The 17,319-nt window shown below is 43.7% G+C and overlaps 2 protein-coding genes across 5 annotated transcripts in view; one reads left to right on the top strand and one right to left on the bottom strand.

Annotated features, from left to right (window-relative positions):
- Positions 1-6: 6 nt before the first annotated feature.
- Positions 7-11,024, bottom strand: LOC109471132. 2 transcript variants are annotated; one of them, XM_019770359.1, is made up of 4 exons: positions 10,411-11,024; positions 6,991-7,452; positions 3,007-3,233; positions 7-987 (listed from the first exon to the last, which is right to left on the bottom strand). In XM_019770359.1, exons 2-4 carry the CDS (start codon positions 7,442-7,444, stop codon positions 796-798), a joined length of 873 nt encoding a protein of 290 aa, XP_019625918.1. In that variant the 5' UTR covers positions 7,445-7,452; positions 10,411-11,024; the 3' UTR covers positions 7-795. The 2 variants fall into 2 exon arrangements, with proteins under 2 accessions (XP_019625918.1, XP_019625919.1); XM_019770360.1 differs by lacking the exon at positions 10,411-11,024 and adding an exon at positions 8,456-9,825.
- A 1,036-nt stretch (positions 11,025-12,060) lies between these two features.
- LOC109471101 (dual specificity tyrosine-phosphorylation-regulated kinase 1A-like) overlaps positions 12,061-17,319 on the top strand; it is a 27,519-nt gene continuing 22,260 nt past the window's right edge. For all 3 annotated transcript variants that reach the window (XM_019770313.1, XM_019770312.1, XM_019770311.1), the window contains exon 1: positions 12,061-12,265. In XM_019770313.1, the coding sequence (XP_019625872.1) occupies positions 12,225-12,265 (41 nt within the window). In that variant the 5' untranslated portion in view covers positions 12,061-12,224. The remainder of the gene's footprint in view (positions 12,266-17,319) is intronic.

Raw genomic sequence — 17,319 nt, 5'->3', positions numbered from 1 at the left:
ATAAGAAGGACAATCAACAATCAATTTGCAGTAGACCAGCTAGTAGCAAAATGTCCCACGTTTTCTACCAGCTAGTTCATAAATAGGAGCAAAGGCAAGGTTTGTATTTACAGCATCTGCTTTAACAAGCTGTTCACAGACACAGTACAACAAGCTATCTCGCTTGCTTCACTGTAGTTTAAATCATGTATTTTTCTGTACAATATTCAAACTCCTTCCACTTTTCTGACATTATTTCTAAGAAATGTTTGTCCTTCAATTTTTGGGGTCTACAAGGCAAATTCGTCTGCAACAGGCCCAAGCCTCAGCCTCAGCAACTCTGAACAGTAATATACACATTTCATCTCGCTCCAAATGGTTACAACAGGCACTGTAACGGACAGGAGCCAGACTGGCGTTATATTGTCTGATAGCAGTTTAGAACATAACATGGGAACACACATCATTTCCTTAGCACTACAGTTTGGTCACTTCTTCAAATGGAACATCGAAACCAACCTCCTCCCATCCACTATGCTACACAGACACTGTCTTTGGTTTGCTTTTGTTTGCTTTAATTTTAAAGATTGACATATTTGTAGCAGAGCTGGGACAAAAGATGGGAGCACTTGCCACATGGTTTTCTTTGCCACAGTCTGAATGGGAACATGGTAGCTGATGTGAGGTAGAAGAGTTTGTGTTTGGCCAATCGCAGAAGTACGGAACTACAGGGACCGAGCCAGTCCCTCGTCAGTGATTCCTACGCTGTGGTGAGTGCAGAAACGTCTGGTGTGGCTCCGTCTGTCATGGCAGTCCTTATGCGGGTGCGCTTCCGTCGTTCCCATGGTCACGGTCATCTCCCCGCTTCTGTTGTGGGCGTACCACATTGTCGGCGGACTTGGAGCGGAACACGGCCAACACATAACTCAACCAATCCTGGCCCTGCTCACGCTGCTGCAGGTCCTGTCCACCAAAGGATGCAGGGCGGTCATTCCCGTTTGAGCGTCGCTGAGGAGGGAAGAAATACTCCTATTAAACAGACATCAACTGTAAAAAAAATGCTTCAAATCAACCAATAAAAGTGTTGAATGTCATGTCAATTGGATAAGTTTTTTAAACAGTTAAACCCACTAAAACATAAAAGAAATTAACCAATAAAAGTTATAAAAAGTTTCACATTATCTGTAGCTAGGAAAAGTTGGTTATCCAACACTATCACATTGTCCTTTGCCAAGGGTTTCAAACTTAATGTCATCTTGACAAGTTCTTTCAAAATCTGAAGCCCACCTCAAACAGGGCTCATTTATTCTTACTCCAAAATCACATTGTCAGCAAAGGCTGGTGGTTACCTTTGATTATAGTTACAATGGGAAGTGACAATGCATGAAACTGTGTTATTATTGTCCAATCTGCCCCCAGGCTGCTGGTTGTTCCAGCCTGGTTTGGGTCTGACCTCTGTATTGTGGCTCTATTGGAGAGGTGCAGTTTTCCTGTGGCTACATTGTCAGGCTGGTCCGGTGCCAGGAGAGCTTTGTTTGGTTGAGAACTGAGGCAATTGTGGAGTGTGTAGCCCCCTGGCAAGTCACTTGGACCAGGCTGGAACAAAGCAGCTTTGTTCGCCCAACAACCCGACCATAGCACAGAAATCAGTCTGTATAGCCTGGAATACAGAGGCAGGGCATGCATGGCAGGACAGACATCACTAGCAGGACAGGAGATATAAGCTGACCTTTTCTTACAGGGATTGACAGCTTGGCTATTAGAGTAATGAATGGGGCTTGTAATAACCCAAGTGTGTCAGTCCTGCCTTCACAGGTCCACTGATGGATGGGACACTGTAACAGCCACCACTGCAGCCTTTTATCCACCCAGATATCAGATACTTTTTCTACAGGAAGCTAAATTGTGAGACTTGTTGCTCCAAAGGCATGACCAGGCTTGTCCCCATTAAAATGGCTCATTTAGCCACAAATGTCTTCAAAACCTTGTAGATAATGATATCCGGGTGCAGAGTCAACATATTGACACAATATGGCTTTTGTGGTCACAATTGCCATGCAGAGCATAAAGGTTAAAAGGTGAAGTTAATAGTTTGTTCATAATTGATAGCCTACATAGAGAGACATGGACCTCTAGCTCATTCCTACATGCTGAGTCAGCAACACGTGCCCTTATAAGGTCTACCAGTTAAAGTGAATGTGTAAATTTTTTGATAGCATTGAGAGAAGTGAAAAAAGTAAAATGCCAGAATCAGCCTGGATCCTTTCCGTTTTTTTGTTTTTTTTTCTACAATGTTCGCCTCTCCAAAAAGGCCTGGATGATGTGTGCTGAACCATCTCTTGACATGCTTTAATACAGGTGCAATTGTTTTATTTCACTCATAACCTGTGCTTTGCTTTAATTAAGTGGTGGGGATTAAGCAACGTGTTTCTGTAATGATTTTATTTTGGATTGTCTTGATGATCTATTTTTATGCAGTTCCTACCCTCCTAGACAGTCAGCTCATTTATTATTAATCGTTTGTGTCTGAATCACCAGGTACGCAGTTGTTATTTGCTCGCAAAAATATCGTTGGAGGAAATAGAAAGTCTGGGCATCAACAAAGTGTCTCAAAAACCCAAAAGCTGCACCAAAACTAAAAAAACTCAAACTCAACAACCCTCTCATCACTGCACTCTTTTTTGTGCTTACGGGAAATAAAAATTTCCTCAGAGGCATCTGCATAACAGGGAGAAAGTGAGAAAGGCACTGAATTTTTTTTAAACTTGGATGTCAAAACAGTTTCATTAATGTCTTTCAATCAATTACTTCTTCATTGAAGAAGGTTAGATATTCAGGTAGAACATTACATAATACAAAAGGAATCAAGCATTGCCAACTGAATAAATTCTCTGAAGAGTTAGACATTTCAGATAGCATCCACTATATTTTATCAACAACTAAGAATTTTCAGTTTGTATCTTACTTTTGTATAATGAAACACACTTGTTGAATATATGTTTCTTGCAGGAAACAAAGGTGACGTACCTGGGATGGACCAAACATCAGGGAGTCAAACTCATCGCTGATGCGGCGAAGTTCCCGCGCCACCAGCTCCTCGGGGCTGACGCGTACAGGCTCGGAACGGGAACGGGCACGGAACTGGAGCAGGTCCGGCAGAGGGTCTGATGAAGCCATCTGGTCCTCGCTGGGTTGGCTGGTGGGGCTGACACTGTCCGACTCGGAGTGGTACCGCGTCCGGAAAACAACCGAACCTGCAAGACACAAACAACAAGCGGCTAATTAGACTTCTGCTTGGCTGGGAACGTGATGTCATGCGGGGTGGGGCATGTGCATATGCATGCCGCCTGCTCGCTCCTTAGGGCTCGGTGGAAATGGCAAAAATTTTTACATATGATTATCAATGAAGCAACTTAAATTTAATGGGTAAAAAATAACTTTATTATAACAGACTTCTGCCTAGTTTAGATGATGGATAACAACCGTGTTCTCATCTCACCCAGACAGTTGCGTGAGGGATACATGGATGATTGCATGACACAACATTTAAATGGCTTATTGATTTTTTTTATTACAAGAGCTGGGTGCATTTAGGATTGTCTAAGACGAACCGAAAGGTGAACAACAAGTTTATGTGTACAGCTGGTGGAGAAATCTTTGCATAGCTGTTAGGGTACACTACCAGTATCACAGTATTTGACTGTCATGTATCCTTGGCCTTTTAGTAATTAGTATAGCTTATTTTTTCACTGTCTTCTGCAATGTGCATTTCAATCCTTTATTTTTCAGCCTGCCAAAGTGCCATTTTTCTTCAGCAATCTTAATGTTTATCACTTTATGGCAAGTGCAGGAGTGGATTGGAAGCCCTGCTGTGTCTAGTAGGAAGTGGGGCAGAAAAAGTCCTCCTGTGGGGAATATCATGTTCCAGCTACAGGTGGAATATTCACCATGAAGCTCCTGTCTTACTCCATGCAAATGGCTGGTGGATTAGTCAGAAAACCTCAGGCCCAACTTTGGTACCATTTTCTCAATCACTAAGATCACGTTGTGGCCTACAGAGACTAACTCTCCATCATGTGAATACAGCCTTTTAAGTTTTAGTCACACAAAGGCTGATGTTATGATGTGAGAAAGCCTTTAGTTTAAGCTCAAGTGGCTCGAAAATGCATTTGAAGTTGGTAGATATCTATTTTTCCAGGAGAAATGGGGGATTAAAGCTTATGGATGAATGTTACATCAAAGGCATGAAAGTGTGGCTGTTTGGCAATGTCAACACAGCTGCGAGCCTGCCAGGGGGGATGTATGGGGCGCTGAAACTGATCTCCCTCTGCCAGGCACACTCCAGGTCCTGTTTGCTGTGTGGTTTTACGCTAGCTGACCCAAATGTTCCCAGACAGAGTTGGCTCCAGGGAAAAAAAGCAGAAAAGTAGTCACGCCACTTTTTGTGGTCACCCAGGCTGTTTTTGTAGCAGAACCAGCCTGCATGCAGAACCTAACAATTAGTCCCGCAGACAAAGACATCGTTATTAAACAAGTCTGAAGGGCAAGCCCAGGCATGCCCAACATTGCGTAAATACACGTTTTGCCTAATTCACACAGATATCATCTGGACAAAAAAATTAATGTGCAGTGGAGCAATTTTCCATTTGAGATTGTGGTTTCAGTTGCAACAGTAACTTTGTAGTACTTGTGAGACAAGTTTCTTACACAGTAGTGCACACTTTCAGAGAGATGGCAATATCTTCCATTTTTGTTAAGTTTTGCCTGTTCTATGTTTAATCTATAACAAAGAGCACACAAGTCTGATGTTCAAAATATTTGAACAAGACAGCTTCGGTGTGGTCATGTTTTCACAAGCCTGAGGCCACAGGTGTGCCATGTGGCTCTATGAACAGATTTTCCCCCCAGAAAATCAATTTTGACATTCTAAAATCACTTATGACCTCCATAAAGTGTGCCTTCTGCAGTGTGTGGGTGAACACAGATAACAGCATTGATTATTTTCACCTTGAAAACTGTTCTGTCACAACTGCAGAAAATAGGCACTTCATGTGCAAGCATGTGCCCATCCTTTACCCTGGGTAGGCAGGTTTCCAAACTCAAATATTGTGCAAAGTAAAAATAAGTAGGATTTTTTACCAAAGTCCAACAGCACAAATCATACAAGCAAAGCAAGATTGATGGTGATGACAGGTAAGAACAACAACTTGGAGCAAACAATAATATAGACGAAGACTGGACTTAGTTAGAAAAAAAGCCCACACAGCAGATTTAGGTGATTGACGTCACCCTACCTGCAATGTTGCAACCCAGCACCAAGCCTTTGTCAGATAGAGCCCTCATTCCACTTTCTCCACAACAGAGCGGTACCTAAATGATGACTTAGCCCCTGTTTGGCTATGGGACTTCCCCTTTCTTTGTCCTTCTAAATCCTCGGCTAAACTGCACAGCAATCAGCAAACAGGAGCCTGTCAGACTTTCAAAAAACTGCCAACAACAGATCTACCTGCCCCACCTGTAACTATTATGATCTCATATTCCTGTAATTTGCTGGCCTTTCAAAACTTGACAGATAAGCAAGCAGCAACACTTAACTAATGGGAGCAGGACAAAGGAATCTCTGCAGTACATCTGTAAGATGATGACTTCATCTGGTACTATAAATTACCAACATGCGTCAGTTCTACAAAGCACTTCCTCATCTTACATCATGCTAATGACACACGGGCGGATACTGAAGTATGCAGGTAACGGGATGTGCTGAACTTCCTGGCTTGATAACAGGTGTGCATTAAACAGGTGAAATTCCACAGCGATGTTTAAGAGTTTTTCTGTACCCCACCATTACACACCTGAAACATACCTGCAGGCAGACAGGCATTTAACCGAACTGAACACCAAGCACTTAGCTCTTTAGTCCATACAAAGTACTCAGAAACAAGAAGCTGAAAGCTGACAGGTTTACTGTACAGGCTCTTGGCAAGGTTAAGAAGCTGAAAACCGATGACAAGCTTTCTACACAATCCCTAAGATGCCATGACCACACTGTCCACACCAAGATTGCAAAAAATAAACAACTCACCAAGGCTCTCAGCAAACTCTGAAGTAGGCATGAAAATTTCTCCAGTTGACGAGATGTAGATGGCAACTTTGATCAACCTCTCTTGCAGCAATGCAGAACTTGACAATAATAACCTCTCTCTTAAGTCTGGTAGTAACTCCACAAAGACAGCCTTAAATGCAGGGAACACCTGATCCCTGTCCCTGCACAGGTGAGTACTTCACCCAACCTTAAGGTCCAGTGGAATGACACAAGTGCTGGCGACACCTTGTGCTTTATATCTACCAGCCGACCCTTTTATGGCATGCCTGGTCAGCTGTGCACCTCCAGCACTGAGTCATCCCGACATGTCATTAATAATACAGCAGCTCTCTAAGACAAGACCTGGCTGATGAAGTGGACGATGTAAGATGATATCTGTGCTGCAGGAGTCATGCCATCAGGATGATATCATACTTACTTATGAGATGATTATGCTAATGAGAACATGTCCAGACTGAGGGGGGCTCAGTTTGCCAGTCCTGGGGGAAGTGGGATTGTGATGCAGGGTAAATACCAGTAGAGTCAACACACAAGATTAGCTGCAGGTGATTACCTGGGATGATTGACAGCAATAATTGACATAGGAAAGGACAGAAAGGTGACATCATTGGAACGGTTTTAGATCTGTTGTTACTCTCCAAACTTTATGCACTTCTCCTGACATGTACTAACAGACTGGCCATGAACTTTTCACTGCTGACAGCATAAACTATGACATTTTGACAGATGACTTTCTGTGGTCTTACTTAGGCCTTTTGAACATCCTTGGGCATTCATTTCTATGGTCTAGTGACTAATAATCCTTCTTAAAGACCACAAGGTTGGGAGTTCGAATTCTGGCCTGCCCATCAAAGTTCTAAAACTAGTTTAGCTCACTCCTCAGCTTAACATAGCGGAAAGGTACTCACTCTGCACACGTCTCATGTTCCTGGTGCGACGGCGGACTTCGCCCCCTCCTACGGCACCCTCCTCGCTGACCTGGCTGATCTGCATGGCCTCGGTGAAGACCTGGCAGAGCGGGCTGGGTGTCTGCGTCCCCTGGGTGCGGGAGGGGCTGTAGGCTCGACAGCGCGCAGACGGGGAGGGGAAGACAAAGACGGTGGGGCTGTAGGCCCGCGGGGAGTTACACACGCGGCAGTGCCGCGGGGAGAAGCTGCCCACCGACACACCCGAGTCCGAGCCTTGGCTGGAACGAAACCGCTGGACTGGGATGAGGATGGGGGAGGAGGTTGCCTGGGTTGGTGTCCCGGGGGTGGCAGGACTCGTTGTCATGGTTACTTGGTCCTCTGGTGATGATGATGATGATGATTGTGTGCAGCAGTCAGCGAGGGCGGCAAGTCTGTCCTCCTCACAGCCACTCATTGTGGTGCCTGAAGGGAAAAAAAGCAATATCGATTAACATGTGAATCATGTTTTCACTGGTCTTGCAGTACTACTTTAGTAAATCATAATATTCATATACAAAATGAAACAGCAAATCCATTATGTTGCTGTTGTTACTCCTGTGTCTTGCAGCAAAAGATCAGTAAGATTGAAACCACCCCATTATCATTATGTTAGTGTTGTTATTTTTGAAACAGTTGTGTGCTGCAATTGAACGTTTGTTAACAATGCATCAAAGCAGAAAGGTTTCTTTGAAAGTTGACACATCGTTTTTTGCGGGCCGAAAAAGCGACCCAATACAGATGTGCGCAGGACAGTTCTCAAACACGCTGCCGGGTGAAGTGGTGAACAGAAAACTTGGACAAACATCCCCCACGTGGGGAACAAAAGCCGAGCCTCCCGCCACACGTTTTCACCGATTCCTAGGCAAACTTTTCTTCTGATATTGGAAAACGTTCTCGGGTTCATGTTCAGTGACGCACTCCGTTATTTGCGGTATTAAGGGCCCCTGTCACGTCTGTGATGTATTGGCGCTGATAGAACAACCAGTTCCATTGTCAGTAAAACAATTAGCAATATAAACTCCGATACCGGCCCTCCGGGAAGCACAATTGACCGGATTATGCTGTGAACGAATGTTTACACAAACCTCGCGCCCCATTTAAAGCCCCGCGCCTTTTGTGTGGACAGTTCGATTAACACTTGGCGTAACGGGATATGGGTTGGCAGCGCGGCCAGGGTCTAGTATAGACGGCAAGTTGCAAAGCTATTATGAAACAATAAAGCTTGAACTTATGCGGGGCAATACACCGGCTGCTTCAAAAACGTAAATAAAAACATACAGGAGAAAGTTGTATACTGTAATACATCATGATCCTTTCCGTCTTACAGAAGAAGTTGGCGTCGCCACGAATGAATTTTTTTCAAAAGCGGACGAAAAGTGACTTTCATTTCCGAAAGCTTTCTTCAGAGTTACTAAACAAGACGAACTCTATATATAAGTTTGTTTCCCAGCTCTACTCGTGCCCAGCTCCCGTCCGACATCTGCAGACGGCTCCCGTCAGGCGGCAGGTGAGACGGACGCCAGGCTACTGGCGCCTCCTCGCAAGCAGGAAAAACGTCTTTCGCGCCCTTTTGGGTGCGAGTCAGACGTCAAGTAGGGCCGGGCGACAGCGATCTCTCCGCATCCGGTGAAACCATGGCTTTCTTTTCTCTCTCTCCTTTTTAACAAGAATTAAGCGTCTCTGTAGTTACACACAAACAAGACAAAACTTCGCGGCTCATTTTGCCTGTTCCGTTGCCGTTCTCCAAACTTTCCGGTAATTGATCCTTCTTCGATGAAAGGCGACCTGCCTTTTGTTCGTCCTGCCGACCGCAGTTAACCTCAAGAACACAGGAAAGTTTGTTTTCCCGGTTGTTGATGGAGGCAACAAAACGGCCCACAACAATACAACAACGGAATGACGTCGCTCTGCCCCCGGCCAGGGTTGGCGCGGAGCCAAGCCGCACGCGCACAATGACACCTGCGTGAACGTCTTGGCAAGACCTCAAAAAGGACGGGAGCCAACGTCCCCAGAACAAAGGCCGGGACGAAAAACACGCTCTTGCATAAGTATGACGACGGTAAAACTAGTCAGCAAATCCTAATGTACATATTACCCACATAGGGTACAAAGTCCAGGAAAGAAAGTACAGCACATCGCTATTTATTTGTCTTCGCGGTCAAGGAACCCGTGTGTATTCATGTACCTCTTCCCAAACAGTAGGGCACGACCTTTGGACCATTGCAACATTTACGCATCGCACCACCAGAAATGAACATGTGGCAGTAACATCACGAAAGTTCCCCGATCTTTCGACCCCAAACTTGGCACCTGTCTCGGCACGTTTCCTGAAGCCCGACAGTTTTCCCGCCAAAATGCACGGATGACGTGTTTCTTACTACCGGCGCTCGGGTGCGTGTCTCAATCAACAGAAAAGTGAAATGACGTTTAACTCGAAAACATTGACACTTGATCTTCGGTGATGAATAATTCTTTGTCCGGGGGACAACGGAAGGAAGCGGACAACGTAACTCACAGGAAACTTTTTCACTAAACTTTAGCAACCGGAAATTTGTCGCGCGTGTACGCAGCTCGTCACTTGTTTATCGCCTGTCTGGCGTTACCCCGTACACAACAAGCTGAGCAGATTATGAATGAAGACGAAACTTCCGAAGTTGAAGAAAGATTGGACGGTTCGTATAAGGGACTTTCGGGCGCAAACGCAGCGAAGACACCTGCTTTGCATCACTGACGAGCCCGTCGCGAGCCAGACTTGGCGTCTGGAAGCGCGACATGGGTGTGGCTTGTCCTCCTGCGACGTGCTGCGAAATTTGGCTTGACTGCCAGCTATTTTGTTTTTGCACGAGCAGGTAAACACTTCTCACCTGGAAGCCGATTACGGTGGTTAACTAGAGCGTCATCGTGAGATGACAGTGTCCTGACTTCTCGAATATGATTTACGCAACTGTTGTCACCTTTGGAAATCTTTTAAATCACAGCTATGACTTTCCGATAGCCCGTGCTCAGGACTCCATGCCACGGTAACAACCTAAGACTTGGACAGTGATGCAAAAAGACGATTTTTGCAAAGCCCGAGAAGCAGAAAAAAATTGCGCAACCTCAGCCCAGCTGGCCATCATCCAAACAGACCCGCTAACTGGTCTGGTCCCACGAAGCTCTGCGATGACACGACCCGTCTGGCGCAAAATCGGCACTTTTCTACGACTTGCGGAGGAAAAAGTACTATTAAGTAGCGAATTTTAGTGGAGATTTTCAGTCAAGTCGTTGCCAGTGGCAGCAGGCGTAGCCAGTCCGCCCACGCAAACCACAGGGACTTTGTGATAAGCCCGTAGCGCAGCGAGACACAAGGAGTGAACAGCTGATCATGTAGAGTAAACTCACCTCGCCGGCCGGCCAAACCGGGTTGTTTTGATTCAAAGCCCTCCGCAATTTTTTTTTCGGGCGACCTCACTTCGGCAGCGATTCCGCCAACTGCCGACGGCACTGGGTTAAGGTTGGTTCCAACTGTCACGGAACGAAGGGACGGTCCTATGGTGTCTGTTGGACGGCAGATTTCGCGCGCTCTACTTTGCCAACAAAATATTTTGGCACGAGTGCGCCTGTTTTGGCATGACGTAACTATAACGGGACAAAAATAGCACGCCTTATAAGGCGTCGCGCACCATATATGGGGACTTGATACATATTAATTAGGAGCTGACCAATTGCAGGGAATGACATGTTGCAGGAGCAAGTTGGAACACATCGACAATGTGGCGAACTGTGTACATTGGAGCCGCGCCACTTTTCAGCGAAGGGATCAAATGTTCTGCGCACATCAATCAGAATGGACCAGATTACTTGTCGTGCTTTAGACTTCCGCACGGTGGCGCTGTCTCCACCTTCCGCGAAGGCATCCGGAAGGTACGAGGAGCCGATGAGTCAAAGGAACAGTTTACAGTCCAGCCAGGCGGGAGGGAATTAAATGGACAGGAAATAGAAGCGACAAAACAGTCTGTACACTCTGTTTACAGCCGCTAATTAGTGTTGTATCAAGTTCACCACACGCGCCAGGAAGCGCTCTGTGACTGTGAATACAAACACGCTATATAATATGATGTATTAAACACTAACTTTATATGTAACATTACAAACTGTAGCTTTGGGGCAACTAGACAAGCAAGTTGGAGGTCTGCCAACCATCTAACCCTCTTAAGACTTTTCTAGGGATATTCGAAACCAAACTGTGGGAGTATTTCAAGATGAGTCCAAGATGGTTCTTCACTACGACTTTATGCGTTATCAAAGGCAAACCGACCCCAAATATTACAAACCTCAGTGATATAACATTTGAAACCAGGAGATATTTTAGCGGAACAAGTAATGCACCAACGGGGTTTAAATACTGTATTTTTTAAAACCTCCTTGAATGTACAGCCAGCGGCTGTAGCTACCTATGCCAACTTGGAAGACACTCGGAGTCGACTGCATGCCACGCACCACGTCTCATATACGCAGTGAAGGCCGGCGCCATGTAGGATATGTTCGTTCAATGTCAAAGCGAGGTTGTTTATCATGACGAAACGTCACAACCGATGTGGACAGTAAAAGACATGGGCAAACAGGCTTACCCTTTAAAACTGATTCGTTCCCCCAGTATATACGTCTGTTTTTCTTGTCTGTGACAGTGTCGTTTTGTTCCTGGGGTCATCGACAAACAGAATATTCCTGCCACCTTAAGCCCCCTTAAGAGGAATAACAGATCTCTCCTTACCTTGAGTAGATATCATGGCATGCCTGGGCCTGTAGGAATAAGGCAAGTCACGAAGAATGATCATTCCCCGCGAAGCACTTGCAGTAAAAAGAAATGCCTCGTCCTTTCCTGGACTTTCGTTTCTTATGACACCGTCTTCGACACGCCAGATAGCAGTTTTGATCGCACGCCGGTTCAGGTCATAGATAGGCATCCATCTCTTACGAAATATACAGGTGAGAACATTACCTGGACGTGTAGGTCACATGATGGAGATCTCGTGCACAGCGTTGTCCAATCAAGGACTTAGAGGCGTTCCGAATGCTGGGAACGAGAATGCAAAATGGCGGTGGGGAGAGGTTTGGGTTGTTTCATTCAATCCAGTTTGTCACTGTTTTTAGCGATGTAAGCGCCATGTTTCGCTGCTGTGTTTCATAGTGGGAGAGATGTCTAATCAGAGAAGATGGATCGGGGAAGGAAGACCGCATTTCATCAGCCGATCAGGTAGGTAGGAGGGTGGGTTTGTGCTGTCTCCCGATCCGAGGTCAGTTTGCAAGCCACGATAACACCAACAAGAGTGGTTGTACGGCCGATAGCTTCAGGCAGTTTACTCTGTTGTTTCCCTGCAAGTGGCCTTTCTTCTACTTGTACAGTGCATAATTTGTACAGCCGAGAATCTGTAGGTCAACTTTTAAGCCATTCGTTTTTAGCCTGAGTGCCTATGCACCACGTAGCACAGGTTTCTAGGTGAAGTATCTTCCGGCTATAACCGGCTAAACACTTGTGGCATGTTCCCACAACTCTTGGCATTCCAGCTTTCCATGCCTATTGAATTATTTAACTTATCACAAAGACATGACGGCAATCCAAATGATGTTTGGTTGCAGTCTCAGCTACCAGAGGAAATGCAGAATTACATTTTTCCAGGTAGACTCCTCAGTAATACCCCATAATTTAGAGTTGTTAGAGGGTAACGAGAAAGTCAAAGAATTTAGAAGACCCATACATGTCAGTTGAACTTGAAACAAGCATAATTTGACTGATATTAGCTACTTTCACCAGAGTTATTTGGGTGTTTGGTCCCACATACTCATGATATTGTTTAATTGTTCCTCTCTCTAATGACACCACTATAAGCTCAAGCTGTATAATTTATAGTGAGTCCAAATTCTTCTATTCCCTGTGCCCCCACCCTGTTTGTGCAACAAATGATTTCCTTGTTCAGCTGATCACAGTTAGCTGTCAGATCAGATGTCAACAACCACATGTCCAACTCCCATCAGGGCTCCATGTCAATCTGTAGAGTTTAATAGTATCCACCACAGAACATCTTGGCTAAACCAAGTGTCTACAATGATTTTCTTGAGAAGGTCGTGTAGGGTTTACTCTGTTGTATCATATTCCCCTAGTTTGGCCAATTTCCATAACATGTTTGGCCACCAGAGGGGCCTGGTAGGGAATACCATATGGTCCTGATTGCCAGGCTAACAGCAGCTGCTGTGGAACATTGGCAGGCATGTTTGACAGTCTATCCCCATCTCCCTGTGAGGGGAGGAGACATGACAAACATGCATGGGAACCAATACACTGTCAGTTCTGATCCTGTAACACAAGCTAGGACTCCAGTTTGAGGCTGGGGCAAGTTGAAGTTGTATGTTTGGTGTCAGGCTGCACAGTTCGCAATCCTCTGCTATGTGCATTCTTCATAAAAACTGTTCTGTCTAACCTGCATCCAACACTTCATCTAACAGTATTCCGACAATGTTGCCTCTGCATCAGTGCATGCACTCCTGTAGAAATCAGTCTCTGTGTCTTCAAGACTGTCCTGTCCTCTCAAAGATTCCTTTACTAACTCATCTTCTACTTGTTCTCCTGTATTTTTGCAGCCTCCTCCTGTCTCCATCTGTGCTTGTCTCCAGCTCAAAACAGTTCCAGTTCAACACTGTCTTCACAAGACACAGTTCAACTCAATCTATTCCACATCATATCTTCATAGGATACAGTTCACAAGATACAGTTCAACAATCAACACTGTAAAAGACCTGCTCACTGTGTATTAATCTATAGCACATCACTTTGAGTAATAGGGATTTGGAAAATCAAAATCAACTTAGAACCCAAATTACAGAACTGAAGTAAGGATTCTATGAAAAGTTTGATATGAAAAGAAGAACACTCCTTTACCATAGATTCAGCAGTAAGTTGAAGTACAGTATTCCTTCCTGTGACAGCTTTTTCTCAGTTCCCTCCAATTGCACAGTAGGGTTACATGGCTAGTATAAAGATGCTGCAGTTTGGATATGAAACCTGGCTACTTGACACCGTTGAGGTGTTGTGTTTGGTCAGACTTGTTTGCAGAGCAAGTCCTGAAGTGTTTCGCATACCTTCCTGAAGGTCTGAGGAGCACACAGCAGAACATACAGTATAGGAGTTGGCCTGTAGTCTTCTCACATGGTCCAGTTGTACACCCACGTTCCAAACTGTAGTGTTTTCACACGGCCAAGATGTGCACCCACATTCCAAACTGAAGTGTTTTCACATGGTTGATTTGGGCACCCATGTTCCAAAGTCAATTTGTGCACATAGGAACTTGGTTTACATTGTTGATAATTGTTTTTAAGTTTTATAATCAATAATGTAGACAAGTCAAGTGTTTGATCATGTAAACATTGCTAGCAGGCTGCAATATGTTTCAGATTATATGTTCAAATTACACACAATGAGACCTAAATTTGTCTTGGAGTTTATTGTTCATTATGTAATTACTAGTAGTTTGCTGCATCATAAAATTGTAATTTGTAACATATCAGTGTGTGGAAAGATGTCTGATAGGTAAGTGATACATTGTAGCTCATATTACAAGTATTTTCAACTTATCAGACAGGTATTTTCAAGTTGACTAACTTTGACTAAAAAGTAAAATTGTATTGTTAAGAGCATTTAGACAGACCCACAATAACTGTCAGACACCTGTTAAGTGAACAGGTTAATCTGATTAGGTTTCCTATAACAACAGAACTGGTTTGAAAAGGAAACCTTGTATGGGTTATTAAGAGTTACTAATTGTGATTAGACTCCTCCATTGAAACGCCATGTTGCTACTGTAGTTAATCCTGGTGTCTGCCTATATGATTGATGACATGCACAGTGGTTTAGTCTTGCTATAGGTATGTACATGTATAGTATTACCAAGGAGGTTTAATGCTGTCCTTGTTTATATCCACACAACAAGTTGTTATCGTAATCATAAAGAGACTGCAGTATCAGCTAGTGATGTAAGATATCAACAATGCAGGACCCAACCTGAGTTTTTTTTCATATTAGCCTATCATGAAACATTAAAGCTTGCATGAATAATTCCTTTTGATTTGTCCGTGTGAACAGGCAGCATTTGGTCATCCCAGAGACAGAGTTATGTGTAGGCTCACGGCTTGTCTTTAATCCCCTTCACTGATTGGCTGTTCCTCTGGTTCAGTCAGTGGTTGAACAAGTTTGTGTTTGGCGTCCCACGCAGGTCTGTCTTTGACAGTTAAACAAACTTTTCCTACAAGCCACCTGTCTGTATAATCAGCACAGAGCCTGCTTTAATTGTACCATTTGAAATTGCCCTTGAATTAAGGTAACCCAGAAGATATAAAAAAGTAAACTTTTAAAACAGTGTTGAATACTTGTTCCTACATCTGAGAAAACAATGACATCACACCATCTTGTCAGAATGTTACAGAGGGCAGTGTTGCAGTGGTCCTTATAATTTTGTGTATTAAGGAACTCCAGCCAAGTGAATTAATTTAAATACTGGTACAATAATTTGATGTATAGGATAAATGATTGCTTGACTTCTGGCTGTCAGTAAAAATAGTTTCTGGTGTCTCTGGATACCTCCAGTATCAGGGGTGGGTGGAGGGGGAAGTCAACACTGCTGACCTTCATGTCAACATGCCACTGGGGTAATGCAACAAATCTACTGGTAGCAGGACAGTCACTCAGGGCAACTTGACATTCAGGAAACATTTTTTGAACACCAGAATGTTTTGTCCTTACATTAAGTGATGAGCTAATTTGAGGAATATTAGGCCACACCAATTTAATTTGTTGGTTCTCGGATTCGCCTCTTTGTTTTTTTCTGATTTGCAAAAAAAAATTGATTCTGGTCCTGAATCAACTGAATAATGCTCATGTTTTGCCCCCCAACAGTTGAGGAAAGTCCTTTTCTTCTTAGTTGTTACAGTTTTCCCATCTATCATTGCAGTTTTTTGATTAAAAGTTCAAAATTCAATGTTTAAATTTTAACCCAGCCTTTTGTGTTGACTTCATGGCTCATTTTGTAGCATTTAAGCCTATAATAGGATGCCTAGACCTGTTTTCATTTTTACCTTCGCCAAGAAGGTTATGTTTTCAGGGGCGTTCGTGTATGTGTGTGTGTGTGTGTCTGTCAACACGATAACTTGAGAAGGCCTTGATGGATTGTCTTGATACTTGGTAGAGTGGGTAGGTCTTGATGAGACCTACAAAATGTATTAGTAGTTTTCGGACCCCCAGCGGCTTGTTATGGTACTGCAGCTGAACTTCCGGTTTTGATATCTCAAGATCCAGACATGCTATGGTGATGAAATTTGGATGGTAGGTAGTTCTTGTGCTGGGGAAGAAGAGACGTGAGTTTAGGCCCCCTAGCGGCTTGCTCTAGAACTGCAGGGGGGTTTAAAGGACAAATGTTTAAAAGAGGATAACTCAAGAACCGATTGATGGATCATCGTGATTTTTGGTATGTAGGTAGCTTAAGTGATGCTTGACATAATGATATTACAATTATGCGAATATTGATGTAATTTGCATAATTAATGAGGAAATTCTATAAATCAGCTGCATTCCATGATAGGAAGTTCAAACTTGTAACATATCTTATTAAGAACGAGAGAAACACAGGCAAATATTGATTATGCAAATGAAGACTTAATTTGCATAATTAATGAGAAAATGTTATAATTGCGTAGTGGTAACTGCCTGGAATTTCATACTTGGGGTGTTTGAAAGTTAAGTGAAGGTGAACATAATTAAACATAACTTATTCAAATAAGGACCACATTTGCATAATTTATGAGAAAATGGCATTCTTTGTTAAGATAAGACTTCTTTTGGTGGAGAATATGATCAACAGACTGATATAATTCATGCAACTGAGGATCCTATTTGCATAATCAGAGTGATTAGTATATTTCTTATTCATAAAGGCTAACATCATTTGGCGAAGGTATGAGATCGTGGAACTCTAGTTCCAACATGTAACTACAAGACATGGTGACGTCACACTCAAGTTTTTTCAACCTATTTTTATGCCGCCACCAACACAAAGGACTACACAGTACTCAATTTCACCTGCGCAAAGTGAGGAAATTCGTGTAAAGTGCCTTTCCCGAGGACACAAAATCGGTGGCATGGCAGGGTTCGAACCCAGTACCTCTTGGTTCCGAGTTGATCACTCTACCGTTACTATACATGACCCCACTTTTTGAAACCACCTATTGTAGCTGACTCTAATTCCTGGTAGACAAGGTTTTTTT

The sequence above is a fragment of the Branchiostoma belcheri genome, unplaced genomic scaffold, assembly GCF_001625305.1.
Source record: "Branchiostoma belcheri isolate BF01 breed outbred unplaced genomic scaffold, Haploidv18h27 scaffold24, whole genome shotgun sequence".
In the NCBI taxonomy this organism is placed as follows: Eukaryota; Metazoa; Chordata; class Leptocardii; order Amphioxiformes; family Branchiostomatidae; genus Branchiostoma; species Branchiostoma belcheri.
The sequence above is the reverse complement of the archived record's forward strand: the minus strand, read 5'-3'. Positions and strand labels throughout refer to the sequence as shown.

Coding starts and splice junctions, on each gene's coding strand:
- LOC109471132 (XM_019770359.1), bottom strand. CDS start 7,444: ATGAGTGGCTGTGAGGAGGACAGACTTGCCGCCCTCGCTGACTGCTGC. Junction 3,234..6,990: donor GAACATGAGACGTGTGCAGA/GTGAGTACCTTT, acceptor TGTGTCTTGCAG/GTTCGGTTGTTTTCCGGACG. Junction 988..3,006: donor TGATGTTTGGTCCATCCCAG/GTACGTCACCTT, acceptor TTCCCTCCTCAG/CGACGCTCAAACGGGAATGA.